The sequence below is a fragment of the Ochlerotatus camptorhynchus genome, unplaced genomic scaffold, assembly GCF_037179485.1.
Source record: "Ochlerotatus camptorhynchus isolate MF236.1 unplaced genomic scaffold, CSIRO-AGI_Acam_v1.1 ptg000002l, whole genome shotgun sequence".
NCBI lineage: Eukaryota > Metazoa > Arthropoda > Insecta > Diptera > Culicidae > Ochlerotatus > Ochlerotatus camptorhynchus.
Genome location: NW_027040494.1, coordinates 4,636,533 through 4,657,861, shown reverse-complemented (window position 1 = coordinate 4,657,861; position 21,329 = coordinate 4,636,533). Strand labels below are relative to the sequence as shown.

At 38.6% G+C, this 21,329-nt stretch overlaps 2 protein-coding genes across 2 annotated transcripts; both read left to right on the top strand.

The window, feature by feature from the left end:
- LOC135698085 (uncharacterized) lies at window positions 1-1,105 on the top strand. The gene is made up of 3 exons (XM_065217979.1): window positions 1-79; window positions 142-330; window positions 390-1,105. Exons 1-3 carry the CDS (start codon window positions 1-3, stop codon window positions 1,103-1,105), a joined length of 984 nt encoding a protein of 327 aa, XP_065074051.1.
- Window positions 1,106-9,301: 8,196 nt separating this feature from the next.
- LOC135697977 (uncharacterized) lies at window positions 9,302-9,977 on the top strand. The gene is made up of 2 exons (XM_065217883.1): window positions 9,302-9,446; window positions 9,511-9,977. Exons 1-2 carry the CDS (start codon window positions 9,302-9,304, stop codon window positions 9,975-9,977), a joined length of 612 nt encoding a protein of 203 aa, XP_065073955.1.
- Window positions 9,978-21,329: the final 11,352 nt, after the last annotated feature.

The following is a 21,329-nucleotide window of genomic DNA, read 5'->3' as shown; positions in this document are numbered from 1 at the left end:
ATGAGGTTCAACGCGCACCAATTAGACGTTGCATTAATATACTTTTTAGTCATCATTAACTCATATACGGCCAAATGTGGTAAGTGCATCATATTTATTCAAATATCATTTAATTTATAAACTTTTTGTTTTGTTGCATAGATACATGCGGTAGAAATGAACTGTTGAGTCCAAGGCCTCTCTGTTGTGAGCCAACGTGCACTGAGGATTGTGCGAGTGCTAGTTCCAGAGGAATATACAAAAATGAACCCACGTGCGTTTGCCTTCCAGGTTTTGTCCGTCACAAGGGTCGATGCATCCGGAAAATATGTTGCCCAAAGAATGTCACAGGCAAGTACCCACTATTTGAAAACATACTAGTCGTTGTTAATTTTGTCACCATATTCAAGACTGCGATGAGGCGCCACCAACTGCTTGCATCTCTGAAACTCCAACGGTTGCTCCTGAACCATGCCGTAGCCGCGGTCCTTTCCGGAAAAAGCTGAAATCTACTCACAAAGCTGGAGGCTTGCCGGAGCCGAAGATTTTGACTCAAGAAAACGAACAATTGATCTATATTCTGAACACCGATGCATATCCAGGTCAATTTTATAAACTTGAATCAGTCAAGCAACCTCGACGGTTTGGATCCTTGTCGGTTGCATCTTCACGACATTCTCATCCAAACGAACAAGAACCTGAATTTATATATCCTCCACAAAGCAAATGTGAAGCTAAATCAGAAGAACAACTAAAAAGTTTTAGATCCCCTTATTCAAAAAAGGGTTCATCCAGCAGCAAGACTGTTCCAAGACCTTACGTGGCCAGACCACCAAAGTGTAACCGAACGCAAGAATTGGTATTCTGCAGGCCATGCTGTGTTCCCACTTGCGACAACGATTGTACCAGTTCTGACCGATGTGCTAGACCGATATGTGTTGCCGAGTTGAGCTGTGTATGTGCTTCCGGATACGTCCTGCACAATGGACAGTGCGTGCGGAAGGAAGAATGCCCTCTCGCTGAAGGGGATGATTCGCCGGAATATGATGATGATGATGATAATTATTTAGAGCTTGTAGAATCAGCGTCGGAAGAGTGCGACTGCTGTGATGAATGCTATGACTAAACATTATATCACAAGGGTATTAGAAAATAAGCGGTGTCCACGATACAAATGAGTCACACCAAGGGGCATCCCACTCTAACCTTTTGTTCCGATATTTATTAAATATTCTTAAATAGCTCGTAAGTATTCTTGAATATTTTAAGGTATTTTAAACCTTCGCTTCATTTTCATCGTAGTAATGTTAGTTAGATGGTCTGTTGCTAGTGATGTGTTTGTTGTTGTTTGCTCCATCGGTTTGATAATTTTGTTTTTGATAAAAATCCTATTGAATTTATTTGAAGTGAAGTGTGAATAAGGAGTACGTATCTCAATTCTGCATACGATATGGTACCTCTAACAAAATATCTATTTGTTAGTGATCCAGAATGCAACAATATTTACACCAAGGATGCATTTTTCTGTTCCATTTTCCTCCAGATCTGAATCCTAGAAAATGATTGTAGAAATAACGTAAGAGCATTAGAAAACGTAGAAAACCTAATTAGTCAGTCCAGTGTATCAATATGGGAGTGTTACATATTATTGTATTGAATGTATATTAAATGTATTGTACAATAAACGCTTTACATATTGAATTTATTTTATTTGGCCTATTTTCATCAACCATAGAATCTCAGTTTACAATAATAAAACAAAAATATGGTTTCTAAATGGTCATTGCGAAAATGGAGCTTTTTTTATGGTTAACAAGAAGCCAATTCACCTGTCTAACCAGTGTTCTGAAAAAATTAAATCATATGCGTGAGTTTTGCCTTCCAAAATTCAACTGCGCAAAAATCACCGATAAGTATCAGGTTCGGAAATTCATCGCTTTATATTTTAGCGTTATACATTTTAATTACTGAGTTTCTGCAACAGCGGATGGACGTTTGAGCGGTTTTTATGAGCATAAGGGGAAATTATATTTTGGCATGGTGAGTGTGAGCGCGTGAAAATGCATGAGAACCCCAAGCATGAGATTTGAGCATGAACATGAGCTACTCTGTTATTGCCAGATCAACTGTAATTACACAGAGAACCAATAGACGATGCTTGGGACTAGCAATCATCCTCAATGTGTAAAAACTGGTGATCTCAATCTAGGCAATACCAGCGCCGGCCGCGTCCGAACACAGGTCAACAAAGGAAGGGGTAGGAATGTGTTGACGTGACACTCGCTTTGATGGAAGCCGAGAACACCTCTGCACTTCCACAAGGAATCACTGGGATGTTGGGTAAGAGGGTTGGGTTTGCAACAGGATTTGTTTTGGTAAACGATAAGCTGAATTGATGTCTGAACGATCATATTTGTAACGCGAACGAGCTTGAGATTGAACCCACGGTCTTCTGCTCAGTAAGCAAAAACGTTGACCACTATGAAGAGCTTTGAGTGGGTTGGTTCATTTCCTTTAAATTCCGTTATAATTGCTTATCTTTTGACAGATACGTGTATTTCGTCTACTACTTACAGACTTCATCAGTGCCACGTGGTGTTGAGTACTTGGCACCAGTGCTGTAAATTTTCATATCATTCGATTGAAGATGAACCAATACAACCATTCAATCAATTCTGTGGAAACGAATTCTCACATGACCATAATTTGAAGAGCCCCTTTCTCATTCGAAGCTCTTAGTCACTGTCAATTGAGTCACTCACTATCATTTGATATACGACAGTGGAGTATGGATGAAATCCAGCAAAATGGTCCCGAACAGACAAGTCTACCCGATGTCGGATCAATGTAAGGCTAATTTAAGGTCGATGTCGACCCAATGTCGTGTTGTAGTCGGGTCAATTTTGGGTTTATGTCGGGTCAATTTCGGGTCAACATCGGGTTGGGGTTTGGTAGAAGTCAGGTTGGTGTCCGGTTGGCTTAGCTTTTTCGCCGGAATGTCGACCAGAGCTCCGTTTATGTGTAGGTTACACTCAATTGAATGCTATATAGCGTTTCTCAAATGAGAATGATCCATGCCTTCGTCAAAAGACTAAGCAACTGATATCACCCATTCGGAGGAGGTCCCCTTTGATAGCGAATAGCTGCTTTTCTCATTTTCATCAAAAATGTTCAAATGATTTTGAGAATTTACAGCACTGCTTGGCACTGATGAAGTCTGCAAGTAGTAGACGAAATACGCGTATCTGTCAAAAGATAAGCAATTAGTTATAGGAAAGTTTGAACATACTGAGAGGTAAGCACATATCATCGGTAAGAGACGTGTGTGTGAGAAAATTTGCGAAAAAATCTAAGGGCACCGGTGGGATTCGAACCCACAATTCCCATTGTATAATTGGCAATGCACCCGTGTACTGAATGGGAATTGTGGGTTCGAATCCCACCGGTGCCCTTAGATTTTTTCGCAAATTTTCTCACACACACGTCTCTTACCGATGATATGTGCTTACCTCTCAGCATGTTCAAACTTTCCTATAAACAATTAAAATTGACTGCAAAGTCTCTAAACCGTAAATCGATAAGCAATTATAACGGAATTTAAAGGAAATGAACCAACCCACTCAAAGCTCTTCATAAAGGGATTCCGTTAAGAGGTTCGACACTAGGCAAACGAGATCCTTTTAATCATCGAGTTGCTGTTATTACCATGTTGTCATATTAACAAATAAAACGATTGGCAAATCTAGAATGTGGATGGGTTTGAGATTAGACTCACGATGTTCTGTTCAGTAAGCAAAAACGGTCACTCTAAGGCCACCGAGCCCTACATATCTCATCATACCGCTATTCGAGTTGTTATAACCATTCAAACCTGGAACCAACGACGACGACAACGACAAGTTTTGCAAAATGCACGATAAACAAGCGATTTGACCATAAATCTCCTTAATATGGATATTCCTGGGACCGTGTTTTTCTGCTCAGTAAGCAAGCCACTGCAAGTGAAAATCTTTCGAATCCGACGACTAAAAGCTACGAAAAAGCACTTAGGCCTAAATTTAGTTCCACTTTCACGCAACGTTTTTTTCGATATGAAATACACAATATAAAAATACATAACTGGAGCGGTCACTACCCGAGACTTGCCACTACTAACAAGGTACCAAAAAATAACAACGTTCAAAATGCGTTCTTTTCTCCTGTTCAGGAATAGGCCCCGGCGAAAAATCATACTCCAGTAAGGCAACACGATTTTTTTTTATCTACCAGCGTTACTGGATTGAAAAGATAAAAATTAATAAAAAGGAACGAACTCAACAAATAAGCACTTTTGCACACTCGGTTTTTCCAAAACTTACCTAGACTAACATTTGAGAAGGGCCAAACTTTTTCAGCCGATTTTTTTCAAAAAAAATATTATGGAAACATGACAACTCCTACAAAAATGTGTTGTATGGATGACTTTTAGGAAATTTCCCAAGTTTTTGAAAAAAATAATACTGAAAAAAAAATCCATTTGAGACCTACACTGAAAAAAAATCGATTTTTAAAATTTGAAGTCGGCCATATTTGGCCATGTTTGATTTGGATGAAACTTTGTCTCAAGATAGGTAATTATGTTAACCGCCATCCGTCCATACATCCTGAGATGGACACTTTTAAGAAGAAAAAAAGTTTTTCATTCAAAAACTTTTTCATGTCTGAACTGATTTTTTTTTAACAGACCATTTTCACACAAAACTAAACCAGTAAAGCTCAAAATCATCTCAGAATCCAATGAAGCTCAATTTGCGATTCAATTTACTCTAATCAGCACTTAATTTCACTTTGATTAATCGAGAATTTCATATGAAAAGGGCTGATGATGCATTTCTCGCCAACTCGTATTCGGAATTGGCAGCACCCTCTCAGAGTTCAATAAAACTTTCTGAACATGTAGACCTTGTCAAAAAATATCATTCCTTTATTCTGTTGTCTACTAATGAGGCAAAATCTGATAATATGTGAGAGAAAAAGACAAGATTTTTCATGTATCATTATACCTATATATTATATAACTATTTTTTTGAATCATCGTTGATCCCATACCCGCTTCTTTTCAGTATTTTTTTTCGATAATTTGGACAATTTCCTAAAAGTCATCCATACAACACATTTTTGTAGGAGTTGTCATTTTTTCATAATAATTTTGAAAAAAAAATCGGCAAAAAAAAAGTTTGGCCCTTCTCAAAGGTTAGACTAGATAAATTTTGGAAAAAAAATGTATTTATGCGAAGTGGCTTATTTAGTCAAGGTCCACACATCCAGAAAGTTTTATTGAAATCTGAGAGGGTGCTGCCAGCTCCGAATACGATTTGGCGCAAAATGCGTCTTACACGAAATATCGCCTAAATTTATGCCAAATCTTGCGTTAATTTTTTGTGCGCTATGTCTCGCAGAAATTTACATGAATTTTTCAAACTGTGTACGTCGGATCCAAAATATGGATCTGTATCAGATCCGTAAAATTACTGGCGATAATTCTCTGATAAGACAACGAAACCCCATTTCAAAGTTCCTACCCTGATCTTATCCTGAACAATATAAACCGTCTAACCTCGAATGAACCCTTAGTAATCGGTCTCATCCCTGGAGACGTATATTTAAGTGATATTTGAAAAAAAAAACTATCGGCTCCGTAAAGTTCCTACGACAGACGAATAAACGAATTAAAACAAAAATGAATAATTTAGGTAGACATAAAACCCTCATATACTCACAAAGCCCCATTATGGACGTGATCGGGACCCGAGCAAAGTCGGTTAACAAAATGAAAGCAAATCGATATTAAAGTTTGCAGTTTCTATCATAATGAAAACTCATTTTGATTTCAATTGTCGCGACATAAGTCTGATATCATATTGTGATTTCATTATGCAGTCAAAACTTTTTAAATGAAAGCAACTTAGTTCTGCTCTTAACGTCTTGTTTAAAATTTAATTTAAGTTCATCTGTTGTTGAACTAATGATTCTTTTTTATTTGTTTTGTTTACAACATTTTAGGTCATTCCTGACTTGCCCGGGGAGAGATTTGACTTATTCAACTTTTAAGTCTTTCAGCGTGATAAGCATGGATGCTAACCATTTATGCCAGGCCCGTATTCAGTTAAACATTATGAATGCAAAATAAGTAATCAAATTGATTTCATTGAAAGCAGGATTAGTTTTCCGTTTGCTTCAACAGTGTAAAATTTTGCTCTCATTTTTGCTGTGTTAACCGTTAAGTCAACCAAAATGAGATCAACTAGAGTATTCAAAATAAGTTACATCATAACAGCAAATTTTGATTTCAATTTGATCTTCAGCTTTGCTCGGGGATCCAGTCGGTGGTCCTGTGCTACTTGATCCTTTCTCGAATTGATGTACGACTAATAAAATCACTATACCAAACCTAGGTGAAAATTACCATGATTTTTTCAATCAAATTGGGCCAAATCCAGGATCTCCGGTGGGCAATTTGACCTCACTAAAGTTGCTCCATGTTCCATAGGGACACTTTAAGCTGTAAATTATGTTGTTTAATAAGTTACAATTAATCTTGAGTTCAGTGAATTGTACTTAGATTATTTTTAAGTGGTCTTATATTAGCTGTATTTTCTAATGGTGGAAGATTTTGCGATGCTTTTTTTTTTTGTAATAAAGATTCTTCATATTCACACCGTGAATCATCTAATCACCATTTCCTTTGCTCTTATCGATTCTTTGTTATTAATGTTTCAATCGATATTTGTTAGAAATTGAGCTAAAAATGATGGGGAAATTCATGAATTCATATTGAATTTATTATGCAAATAATAAAAAAAAAATCAGTTTTCAAAACACTTAAATTTATTTATTGTATTTTTTTCGGATACATTTTTTATAAGAACACCGTTTACAGTTTCATATATGCGTTTGTTCAACATTTATTTGTTTTCAAAATTATTAGGGTGGCAGGCTTGCCCCATCCTACACACTTAGATTTTTCCACCAAGCTCGGCTGTTCAAATCTCGGCAACATTTCATTTGTTTGCTGAGATTCAGCTAAGGCATTATCCGAGACTCAGCAATCAAATGTCACTTTTGCTGAGATCTCAGTGAAACTTTTTTTGCCGAGATTTGCACAGCCGAGCTCGGTAGAAAAAACTAAGTAGGGTATACGTCCCTAACCTCGGTCTAATATGCAGCCATAGATTACGTTTTTAATCATAACTCATCAATTAATTTACCTGCAAACGATATTCTACTGCTAAATGGTATGCTTAGATATGCTTATCATGTCGTTTGCTATCAGGAACCGCAAAAAGTTGAAAAACTTACTTTTTTAAGACAAAAACTCACCAGGGAAATGTATGTAATATCGGTCTATTGTCCCCAAATTGGGTCTATTTATGGATGCAACTTCGTCCTATCCTGTTTGATTCTCAAAAAAAACGCTCTTGGTAACGTTTTCTTATGTATTTTTTTTTATCACTATCACTGTTAACTTAATACTCTTCATTCCTCAAAACATTTCTTAGAGAAAATTTTACGAAAACTACATTAAATCACTCAAGTTAAAAATTAAAAATTAAAAATTTCGCTTATCGTCTTTCGACCGCAGAATATCTAAATCAAAACATTGTGATGTTCATTATACAGATTTGGCAGAAAAAATCTCCCTTCCTGTTCGTTCCTTATCATCCAAATGCAAACCACATTGTTGACGTTACTCTTATTGCTATATGCTGTCAAATGAATTTCATGGGCCAAAGTTAGGAACATAGAAAAGAAATGTGTCCCTAAAGTTGGGTCCATGATTTACTTGTGAAAACGTTGTTAAACAATTAAAATAAACATAAAATATTCAAACAGTAACTGTGAGTTTTACGTCTAGTGTGTATTATCAGGTAATTCCATTCAATAAATGCCATAATCAGGCCATTTGATGATCGTCAGTGCAACCTTCCCATCTTAACCTTAGAAGTCATGGCGGCTAAAAACTCCGAACAGAGTGATATTCTCAACCAGTTTTATTACTTACGAGAGCTGAAAATGTATTGAAATGTTGTGATATAAATTGATTTGTGTGTGGTACACATTTATCAATCATCAGTGATCAATATTTTCCTTATTTTTTGTGTAATATTCCTTAATTAATTATTTATTTGCGTGATAGGCCGAATGAAAGGACTAGACCCACATTACATACCGTAACCCTATGTACCCTCAATAATAAAAGAAATCGCAGCATCCAAGTTGTTCAATAAAAGTAGTCGACAATAACTGGTCGGCTTTTGGAGCAGCTATTGCATGAGCATCTTGATTTTTTCTTGCAGGGTGATCCACAGCTGTTGCAAGGTTTGCACGTTGTGGTAGTTTCGCATGGGCACGGAGTTGTGGTGGTCGGGCAAGGAGTTGTGGTGGTCGGACAAGGAGTTGTGGTGGTCGGACACGGAGTCGTTGTAGTTGGGCACGGGGTTGGCGGGCACGGTGGTTCGGGCATTTCACAGTAGCTTAGCGGAACACACTCTCCATGCCTTCGGACGTACCCTGGCAGACAGACACAGGTTGGCCTGGCAATTAGCACTCGCCGCTTGGAACGTAGCGGACATTGGTTGAAGCAGGTTCGCTCACACTCGGGTTGATGAGGAATCAGCATTTCAAACTTGCCGCATTTTCCTGTGATTTTTAAATCAATTGTAAGTTGTGCGATCACGAATGTTTCACGGCAATGTACTTACCAGCATCAGTAGATGCAAAACAGAAGCACAACATCAGTGCTAAAGCAGCGGTGGCAGCGTGTTTCAGAATCATTTTCGCAGAAGTTTTGATACTAGATGTCTTACCTACAGCTTCTATATATTCACTTTGATTCTCAAGCGGTAAGATGCGTGTTTACATTCACTGCACGGCCGTTCATGCAGGTAACTGCAAGACTTCCTGCAATTATGCCAAGGTACGCATGGGTATGTAGTTTCTGCTTCCCATATTTAATAGGAAGAGGTATTGCTGCGTGATTTTACAAACCTATAAGTGGAAATTAACAACTGCTATGCTTGTTTATAATTAATATCCCAGTACACTCTCAAAATAATGTGATCCATATTCGTTTAAGCTGGTCAAAGAAAAATTCATAAAAACTATTCTGTGTAACATGAACCAATCAAGTATAATTCAGATAATAAATTTACTAAAATTCCTCGTACATGTGCTATCTCCGAAAGGGGCATGCCCAACGTGTAAACATACATGATATTGCTGCCAGTACATAAATCCCACAAAATTTCAGCTTTCTTCGTTATTCTTTAGTGAAATTTCAACAATGAAGGTTAAACTGACCAATTGGTTTACGCTAGTGCTATTCTTCGGTATTATATCCGAGGTTTATTTAGTAAGTCCTCCGTATAGAGCTCCATGTGGTGGCGATAAACACGACTGTGACAAACCGACCAAGTGTCCGGGGAGACGTAAGTTTTTTGAAAGCTCGATAATCAAACCTAACGCAATGGACTCACATTTGTCTGTTTTTAGTGAGCTGTCAACCTGGTGAAATGTTGGTCGATAGTCCCCCTTGTTGTGAGCCAACGTGCTGTGATGACTGCAGTAACGTTAAGTGTCCCCTAATTTACGTGCAAAAGCCCACGTGTGTCTGCAAACCAGGCTTGGTACGTAATAAAGGATTTTGCATCGAGCCATGCCAGTGCCCACCGAAAGAAAAAGAAGAAAAGCACCACATACTGCCACCGGTGACGACTCCAAAGTGCGATGATGTGACATATCAAGATCAGTCAGGCGGATGCAAAAAGTGCAACTCTGTTCCGGTAAAACCACCATGTGGATGTCAACAAAATACACCTAAACCACCCTGCCCTTGCCAGGTAAAGCCCCTGCCATGCCCATGCCAAGGAGTAGTCGCTCCATCTCCGCCGTGTTCGTGCTATCCTCCTCCACCGGTAGCTCCACCGAGCCCTTGCGGAGGTCGCTGTGGATCTGTGTAGTCGTGGGGAAAATTCCAAAAACTTGCGCTGATTAAAGCTATGATAAATAAATGACATTCTATTCCTGAACCTACTCCATCAACATCAAAATATCTACAGTAACATGCCCACTTTCTTGAACATACTTAGTTACCGTTGTCAATAAAGTCAATCCAACAAAATTTTGACAGGGACAGTAATTCCCCGAGCAGGAACGAATATCTCGATACCTTAAATTGGTATGGATGAGCCTGACATAAGAGGTAAAATACCAAAAAATAATACCAAAAAAATGTTCCCACAATACCATTCCAATACCAAATTATGATAATGCAATACCAAAAAAATGCCAGCCAGGTATTCTTTTGGTATCCAAATATCATTTTTTGGTATTTACAAAGTATTTTCCATGTAATTTTTTGGTATTATTCTTTGCTATTGTTATTGTGTCATGCTAGTAAATACCAAATGTTGGTATCATATCAGAATAAGGTATTCATTAGTTATTTTCTCCTGCTCGGGTCCCATTGCTTTCTGAAGGGCTAACAAAATTAAATGTTAAAATATTTTGGGGTAAATGACGGCTTCGGCAGGTAGTGACTATTTTCGGCAACCAAAAATAAGGAGGCATCACTTTGTGAAAATCAGTGTTGTTAACAATCCGTAGATCTATTCACGAAAAAAGTGGACACTTCTTTGATCTTTATCAATAATGTGTCAAACCAGGTAATGCTTGATGCAAAAAATAACTGTGTTTTTTCAACTAAAAAATGTTTAAAAAGTGATCTTATTATTAAAGTAACAAGGGAATCCCCACGAGGATGTCCACTTTTATTCGTGTGAAAAAATCCGTAGGTCATAGATCGTTTCACCAAGCGTTGCTATGCAAAAAATGCTAAGTTTGTGACAGAAAGTGCGCCTAATGTTTACTGTTCGGACTGCGAGTAATTTCACACCATTTTGAGAAAATCAAAGTTGAAGTTCGACCGATTGTTATTTTAACTGTTTAGAAACAATACAATTTGCAATACTATTTCAAAGTGAACAATAACGTTAAAATTCAGTAGAAACGGTAAAATCACAATTTGCTACAATATAGAAAAAAAAACACATAGAACGTTTTGAATATTCAAGTTGTGCTTCGGACATGTTGCATTGGACGATTTTTCTCAAGGAAATAATCAATGAGTGTTACAAAAGTTTTGTCTACATTATATAGATTCCCTCTCACAGATTTCAGAGTAGAGTACCTAACTTTAGATTGGCCCCGCCTTAGAAAATGAGCACCAATCATGTTAGGCAGTTCGCCGGCGCCGTTGGTGTAATGGTAAGCGTGACTGCTTTCTAACACCCCAATGGGTCTGGGTTCAATCCCCAGCCGAGGTCGGTGGGATTTTTCTGAGGCATAAAAATCTCTGGTAACGTCTTCCTTCGGAAGGGCAGTAAAGCCGTTGGTCCCGGCCCATGTGTGTTGTGAATGGGTGCGATATCCTACGCAGGTGTGGAAGCTGCCTTCCTGCACATTGGGTTGCCGTCAATGGATGGCAATCGATGTCCGCCGGTGATTGGCACTAGATTGCGGAACAGAGACCGACGTTAAAAATAAAAGGAAAAGGAATGTTAGGCAGTCCGAATGGTGTAGGATTTGTCAAAATTACATGATTTAAAAACATTATTCTTTTATTATTTAAATACCAGTGACATCCCGGGAATCAATTTCCACTAATTTAAAAAAAAAACACTTTTCCAATTTTAGGGGAGCTTGTTCGATTTTGTAGAAAACAACTTTAAAAAGTAATGCTAAACTTGGTCTAGCAAAGACGTAATGATTTTCGAACCAATCTTAACTGTCAACACCAATCCAGTTTTTACTGTTATTTTAAGAAGGAAACAGATATGAGGTATTGAAATCTGAGTGAAAAGTCAACCGTAATTTTTTTCTCGGAAATGACTTCATGATTATGAGACAAGTATTGTCTGTTTTTGTTTATTTTGTTATTATCAATTATCTAATCAGAACAAACAAAATTATTAACAATCTTACATCATCATAGATGTGCTATTGAATCATATTTTTTAATTATCAAATTCTGCATGTTTTTCAAATGATATGAAATGAATCAGCTTAGATTGAATATCACGGCATTCAGACAAATCGATTGGAACTTCCGGTGTACAACATTTTGTTACACTTCCATATCAACTGATTCAAAATGTGCACAACACAGCTTGGCACTATCGGAAATTTCCGATTCTGGACCCATTCCACAAAATGTGAACCACATGCGGCGCAGGAAGCGATCTTTCGAGAAGCAAAATAAGCTTCGTTTTACCTTGCAGTGTGACTGCAAAATTTCGCGTAACATCGCATTTCAACTGCATGCGAGAAACGAAAAATCGAACAACTAGGTAGGGTAGAGAACTACTTGGGCTTAAGCACCCATTTTGGGCCTATCAAGCAGAAAACATCAAATAAATCCATGATTTCGGCGTTAACAGGTAAACTATGCGTTTGGTACGATACTTTAGTTCAAATGCTACCGAACATTTTTTTATTATTCGTGACTTGTCCGGGGGTGAGATTTGAACTCGTGACTTTGGCGTGAGTGTTATGGATGCTAACCACTACGCCGGGGTCACCCCCTAAGAACGAAGTCAATAAGAAAGCGTGATTTGAATGTTTGCACTAACTATTCTCAAAAACAAATGAAGTGCTCCGTCCGAATCAATATCTTTATCTTCATCCGATAGGCCGAAGTGAATTCATTGTCGTTTCAATGGCGTTTCAATAGTGCAGGGGTTATCTTTTGTTCATCTACTGAAAAAAATGGCACAACAGCGATGCCCTGTTTACTAAAAATGAACACATGAATGATGTTCGCGTAACATCTGAAAAGAGCCTATCAACTTTTGTAAACAACTTCCTAGGTCCTTTTCACGAGAACCGAAGTAGGCCCACCAAATCCAAGAGCACTATCGGGAAGGGGAGAATTTCCTCTACCCGATGATGTTGTTAGTTTGCGTGGGTGTATTCGGTTCGCACGAAAAGGGCTTAACATGTTTTGTGTACAAAAGTTGATAGGCACGTTTCAAATGTTGCGCGAGTATTATTGGGGGGTATACAACAGCATCTTACAGGGTAAATTAAAAATAATAAAATTAATTTGTTGAAATAAATATTTAGTTGAACAGAAGTTCATAATTAAATTCCTTTCGGCTTAAATCAACGGGGTACATGTTACAATGAATTAAATTCTTAAAATCGGCATTCCAAAATCTTCACGATTTGAAAGAAAATATGTTCCACTTTATTTTCATACAAAAGGATTGAACGATAAGTGGTCCATAGCGAACATCGTTCAAATTGATTCACTTTCTGTACATATGAAAAAGTTTAAAAGTTGATCCACATTTAGTATAGAAAGTTTATTTTAAAAATTGCCCAGATTTGATCAGCCGAGCTCGGCAAACATGTTTGCCGAGATCTTAGGAGTGACGTTTGTTATGTATGACGTATATTGGGTGACTGGTAATTCGTGTTACACCCGAAAAGAGTTGAAAGTACACCACATTTTCAGTAAAAAATTATATCGCGGCGCTGGTCGGTGTGGTGTAGTGGTAAGCGTGACTGCTTTCGCACCCCTATGGGTCTGGGTTCAATCTCAGCCGAGGTCGGTGGGATTTTTCTGAGGCATAAAAATCTCTGGTCACGTCTTCCTTCGGAAGGCAAGTAAAACCGTTGGTCCCGGCCCATGTGTGTTGAATTGAATGGGTGCGATATCCTACGCAGGTGTGAAATCTGCCTTCCTGCACATTCGATTGCCGTCAATGGATGGCAATCGATGTCCGTCGGTGATTGGCACTAGATTGCGGAACAGAGACCGATGTTAAATAAAGGAAAGAAGAAGAAGGAAAAAAAATATGGCAAGGCAGATCGAAAAATCATTCCTTACCGAGTTATTAATCTATTTATTTTACATTGCCCAGCAACACTACCACTTTTTGCTTGGGCACTCACGAATATTACCAAAGCCCACCAGGAAGTAAGCATTGCTTGGCTACACCGAAAATAATTTTCATGTAGCTTCCATTAGAAACGTACATAATTTTCATCCATAATCAACATTAATGGTAGTGTTGCTCGGTAATGTAAAAGAAATAGATCAATAACTCGGTAAGGATTGATTTTTCGACCTACCTTGCCATACAATTTTTTGCTAGAAATGTGGTCTACTTTCACCTCCTTTCGGGTGTAACACGAATTACCAGTCACCCTTTTTAATGTTTTGCTGAATCTTAGCAAACAAACGTCATGTTTGCTAAGGTCTCAGAAAAATTTAATGCCGAGTACTCGGTTTTGCAAATCTCGACAAAATTGTTGGGCATAACATTTCCTATGAGAATCTTAGATTTGATGGTGTTTGCACGTTTACAACGTGGCGAATCTCTGAATCCATGGTATTTTTCCATACACTTTGATGATTTTTCCCACACAAGCTTCAACCCGCTTTAGAAATAGGTCAAATTTGAACCAGAGCCTCAGGGTGGCATAGGGAACAAGTGACTCCGTAACGCGAGGGAACATTTTTTGGTGACCATAGTAATGAATCACGAGCTGGCGCAACTTTATTGCGAACACACTATCCAGAAAGTCCCAAAAGCTGGAAGGGAACAATGGGCGGGACACGTTGTAAGAATGCTGGACAACAATCCCGAAAAAATGGTTTTGACGTAGGACTACGTATGCAATTTGTGTACACTTTGTGAAAACCAAAAGTGGAACACGTAACGAAATTATGAAAGATTTAGAACGTTAATTACTCAGCTGCCCCTAGACCAATTTCAATAATTTTATCACCAATCGATCAGAAATATTTCTATGCATCAATAGCAATGCTTTTGACTGTTGATTTTCAACAAGAACTATTGAAGTGGTAAATGTCAAGTATTGTCCTAAAGCGTCGAAATAACTAACAAATCCACTAATTACGTACATGCATATGATGTTCTCCAACACAGCCATCAGAGAATCGTTTCTAGATGAAACAAGTCGATGTAGCATTGCTGCTTCCCCAACACTGTCATGAGAGAGTCGTCAGTAGACGAAACAAGTCGAAGTGGCATTCGCCTTCGATTTTCGGGCTTGTGCGAATAGGGAGGATGCAATTGCGTAACATTTTGCACACTCATCGCCATATTCAGAACCATACGCCCCCAAAAACCGCACAAAATGCACTCCAGAGTTGTAATCTTGTAATCAAATTTGGAAGCAGGGGTGCAAGTGATTTTGATCGATTCTCTTCATCGACTTTCTGTTTCGTTAATAATTCGACGGCAAACACATTCATTGACACTTTTGTTGTTCTGGATGGGAGAAGAGCATAGCAGAAATAGTGCGAAATAGGTTAGTGAAGCCATGGTCATCAAAAGAGGAAATCGATTAAGAGAATAGACTTTCACCCTTGATTCACATGAAATTACACTATTTTCTAGGGTTGCCTAAAAATCCAATTATTCGGTTAACGATTAATTGTAAAGATTTTTTCATCTATTCAATTATTCGAGCGCGCAATCGACATGTCTTCTTGCTCGTTTGATTTAGCGCAGTATAGAAAATAAATAAAAGTATTAATTTATCTGAACAGGCATAGAGAAGAACCATGACTTGAAACAGGATCATAAATTCGCCGAAAAAAAAAAATGTTAAGCGTCTTTCTACTAAACGCTAAGATTTATCAACTTTTTGAGAGAAGGAGTTTAACGAGAAAAAACTAAAAAGAGGAGGAGCTTTAGATTGCCCGGTCCGATTTGCTGATCCAGCTGCCTACACGTCATCATCATTTTCCAAAGGCTTTAAGCCGGTACTACCGTCGGCCCTTTTCAGGGCCGCCAAGTTTTTTCAAAAATGTTAAATATCTGAACATGTCCCAACTTGGCCCCGTAACGTGGGAAGATCACCTTTTCGTGGTACGTTACATGATGTAAGATCTACCACCGATTCCTAGTCCTGACTACTTCAAACTAGGGGAACAGGTTTTCAGTAATCCAAGGAACACATCTTAGTCCTTGTTACTTTTTATACCTTGTTGATAGTGACAAGACTCGGCCTTTTCCACCGAGGATGACCTTGAAACAAGGAAAAAATGAGTTAGTTAGTCTTCATCTATTCATTCATTAAACATTCATCCACGTAGACTTGTATTTAATTTCAAGCAACCGAGCAACTTTTTTTTTTAAATTAATTTATTTGATAAGGCTCAACCGAATTAATTTTACAGAGCCGAGGATTCTTGTTCACTATACAATACATCTTAAAACTATAGTCAAAAGGTACAAAACAATAAACATTTTATCTTCCGCTGTCCAATAAGCCTCCTCCACCAGAACGGGAGCCGCTTCCAGTGATTTTATTCTATGGCCAAGGAATCAAAAATATCTCCAAATGACAAAATGACAAGCGATCGACTAACCGAATAATAACGCTATGTCAGAAGTGCAAAGCAATAATGATATAGGGACTTATTACGGATGTCACTTCACGGTGAAAACTTGTCACTTGTCGTCACGGTGAAGTGATTCCCATTTGATTTGTACGGCAATCACGGCTCTTATTATGAGTATCACTCCCTTATCACCGTGAAGTGTGACCCGTAATAAGGCCAATAATCTTCTTCCTTCTTTTTCATGACAAGCAGCCCGTGCGACACAACTCACTTGGGGCGGTAGAAGGAAACTAGCAAATTGTTGGCAAGCTGCTTCACGAAGTAAAGCCGAACATGATACACGTGTGTTAATGGGAATTTTTTTGTTATGTCTTTTCTCGATTCATATCAAGCTATGTCCTCATCCGTGTATATTGCAACAAAGCAGGCAAGCAATATATCATTATCCTTCTACCACTCGGATCGGGCTATGTTACAGAGCGAGTTTGTCATGGTAGTCGTAGCAACCGTTTTGTCTGTATCGTTGGTTCCTTTATGTGTTTGGATTCGCTGTCTATGGCAGATTCGCCAACGAGGGTCCGAACGCTTCCATTGCAGCAATGGACGCAAAATGTGGTCAGTACTCACACATTCATCACGAAACGGTTGCTTTCCAAAGTCGACGACGCATCGACTGAAAGAACTGCTGATGAAGAACAATGAGGAGTACAGACGGTATAGTAAACACAGACCGGCGGATACGAATCTAGCGGAGCCAAACGAACTGTCAAAATGTTGAGCTAAACGGACAAACGAATAATGTGTGGAGAGTATTGTAATCCCGAACATGGTTTTTCGTTTGTATTATGTTTTTAATGATTAAAAAACGTTTAATCTTCTTGGTGTCTTGGGTGCACTTATTCTTTATAATGCAAGAAATAAGCGCACCGAAGACACCAATAACATGAGAAGTAAACGAGCACTTTTATCACACTTTTTATTAAGTTAAAATGCGATCATGCGAAGTACGCAATAGATTCACATTGATCTAACACACAAAATAATCACTATTTGATCTCACAGAACTTTATTTTTGACACTGTTGACTCTGGGTTCTGTTCCAGATAAATTGGTTACATTCAAGATTCTCCGGGAGATTTGATTGCACTTGTATCATTAACGGATTGAGAATAATAAACAAAATCGGCACTATCTTGATACTGCATACTTGATGCTGTCGAGGTTTGTGGTCTTGGATGTATGTTCTCAATATCATCAACGTCATCCTCTATACTACGATCAGTGCGTTTTAGATGAGAAATTTGCTGGACATCTGAGTAGCAGGGAATCGCCCGGAAACTTTTCTGATTTTTCCTCCACAGCCCAAATACACATGCTCCTCGCCAAAGTGCAACTAACATCGGTTTGAAAAGCTTTGTTGTTAGGTCTTCACTTGTGAAAAATAAGTTTACTTACGCTACAAAGTCGGTTACTTCCGACTATTCGAAAATCTTCCGGCAGTCCGCAAAACAGTTTTTATTGGTTCAGAATGCCATTCTTCGCGGGGAATCGGAAAAACCCAAAAAAAATTATGCCATAGTGGGAATTATTCATGCAACCTTTATATAAACAATTCATTTTCAAACCAAAATTGAAGCTTTTTTACATAACAGCTTGCTGCACTGAATACGAGTCATTCTATGTGTAAGAATTTGCAAGTGTTGCTAGACAATAGGAAAAATAATGTAAAAATAACCGTGCTGCCATTTTTACGGAATTTCTTTCCGCCGGTCTGTGTTTACTATACCGTCTGTAATGAGGAGGACCACACAATGGTAGCTGTCGAGTAAACAGACGATCCCGTGACACACATTGAGAGTGGTCTGCTTCTGTCGACAGCCGAGTGAACACTGAACCGAGCAACTTGCAAACAACCGAGCAACTTGCAAACAATGTTGTTTACAAAGATGGGCTTTTGTATACAATATTTTCTACATTGCATGAAATGTGTCAGAACTTTACATGATAATACAATGTAAACGTATATGATATGTGACGCTCCATTTATGTGCATCATATTGAACAGAAATTAACACTACTTTTTCGAACTGTGTAGTCAAGACGCAGAGAAGCTCAGCGAGCTAGCTCGTTAGACCAAGTGGTGCAAGATCTAGGATGCGTGGGACGCTCAAGAAACTTGAGAAAAACAGCAATGAACCGAGTTAGTTGACGTAATATTGTAAAGCAAGTCAAATTTTGAAGGACGTTGGACCAGCAACAGTAAAAGTAAGTAGGGGAGTTTGGACCAGATTTCATTGTTTTCCATCACTGGCGCTGCGTTTTAGGGTTGAGTTGGTTTACTTTTACACTTTTCATATGTACAGAATGTGTATCAATTTGAACAATATTTGCTATGGATAACTTTCGTTCAATCCTATTGTATAAAATATCGATGACATTTTTATTGTTTATTACACTGTGGAATACTTTAAGCCTAAATGGGGGAGAGGTAGCTCATCGATTCTTCCGGTTCGCCTCCTAGCATCGTGCTATAAGGTACCAGGCGATAACCAGGGTAGTTGATCGATAGCTCGATGACGTTATTTCGTTGGCGTCTGCAATGGGAAATTCTCATAGCAGGCGTTGACGATGGGACGTTGTCGAGTTGTTGAATAGCAACTATCGTGGTAACTCACCGATTACCTGTCGATCTGCCAAATTTGGAAAGACGTCTGCATTGAATTGTCTCATATAATAATATTCCGCCCACTATATCACAAGAAATTGCAAGTAGCTGAGTGGAATGGAGATAAGTTAAGCATTGGGTACAGGACCAAGTCTCCCCTGGGTGGTGCCAAAAGATGAGCGCAATAGAATCATCAAGTTGCCATAAGGCACGGAATGAGACTATTGCATGGCTGGGTAGTCAAAGTCTTCCATTCGTTAGTCATTTCAGGTGGATTAGAACAGGTTTAGGTGGGTGTTGGCCAGATTTGGATTTTTCAGATGTAATCCTGGATAGGACCCTGTCATTGAACGTCGCGTGAAAGTGGAACTTAATGAAAGCCTAAGTACTTTTTCGTAGTTTTTAGTTTTCGGATTTGAAAGATCGTCGGTTACAGTGGCCTGCTTACTGAGCAGAAAAACGCGGTCCCAGGTCCTTACATATCAAAGAGATTTATGGTAAAATCGCTTGTGTATCGTGTATTTTGCGAAACTCGTTGTTGTCGTTGGTTCCGGGTTTAAATGGATACACAAATTTGAGCAACGGTATTATGTGATATGAGGGGCTCGGTGGCCTTAGAGCAACCGTTTTTGCTTACTGAGCAGAACATCATGAGTCTAATCTCAGGCCCATCCACATTCAAGATTCGTCAATCGTTTTATTTGTTAATATGACTACATGGTAATAACAGCAACTCGGTGATTAAAAAGTTGCTCGTCTGCCTAGTGGCAAACGTTTTTGCTTACTGAGCAGGAGACCGTGGGTTTAGTCCCAAGCTCCTTCGCGTTATATGATCGTTAGGACATCAATGCAGCTTATCGTTTACCAAAACGAACCCTGCTGCATACCCAACCCTCTTATCCAACATCCCAGTGATTCCTCGTGGAAGTGCAGAGGTGTTCTCGGCTTCCATCAAAGCGAGTGTCATGTCAACACAATCCTTCCCATTCCTTTCTTGACCTGTGTTCGGGCGCGGCCGGCGCTGGTATTGCCTAATTTAAGATCACCAGTTTTTACACATTGAGGATGATTGCTAGTCCCAAGCATCGTCTATTGGTTCTCTGTGTAATTACAGCTGATCTGGCAGTAACAGAGTAGCAACCGTGGGCGGTCAATCAAGCTCAAGCTCAAGCTCAAGCTGTGGAATACTTTAAGCCTAAAGTAGTGATGGCTAAAGTGCCGCCACTCGTTGTGTTTGGATCTCTATGGTGCAACAACCTAAGCTTGAATTTCTTTTTGCATTATGAATGTATGGCCGAAATGATAAGGAAATACTCAGGGCTGAAAGTCTCCTTAATAAAGATATAAAAAAAAACTTTAAATATGGCCAGCGTACAAAGATACAGCTATTAAAAAATAGGCATGGGGACCTAAATGTTTTAAATCATGAACTTCGATTTAACTAAACAGTATCCAAAAAGTATTAAATATATTATATATAATTTTGATTTACCCCGGAGGATGTATTTGAATTCCCTCCAAAAGTTTCTTCCTACTTCTCTGGAATATTTTGTTTTTAACTTGTTCAAGAAGTTTCATCCAGCTGCGGAAGTTTTTCTGATTTCGCTTTTGAAAGAATCTTCAGACATCCCTCGGACTTTTCTCAACTTCCTCCGAGAGATTCTTTCAACTTATCCTGAAAATTGTTTCTGTATTGCGCTGAAAGTGTCTTAAAACTAGTCTCGAAATCTTGGAGTTTACCTCTCAACATTCTCCCATATTTTTGCGAAAGCTTGTTCCAGTTTTATTAGGATGTTTTTTACGACTTCCACTGGAATGTTCTTCTGACTTCTCCTGTAAGATGCCTCTGACTTCCACCGGAAGATTCCTGCAACTTCATCTGGAAGTTTACTCCGTTATTTTAAACATGCTCTGAAAGTTTCTACTGACAGCCACCGGACAATTTTAATGATTTCTCCTCTTTCCGAGTTCCCCCAGAGGTCTACTGATTTTTCCGTTTTGGATGTTTTTCTCCCGACAGAATCGTTTAGCTTACCTTGAAACTTTCTTCCAGCTCCTTACCCGAGCAGGAACGAATATCTCGATACCTTAAATTGGTATGGATGAGCCTGACATAAGAGGTAAAATACCAAAAAATAATACCAAAAAAATGTTCCCACAATTCCAAATTCTGATAATGCAATACCAAAAAAATACCAGCCAGGTATTTTTTTGGTATCCAAATATCATTTTTTGGTATTTACATAGTATTTTGCATGTAATTTT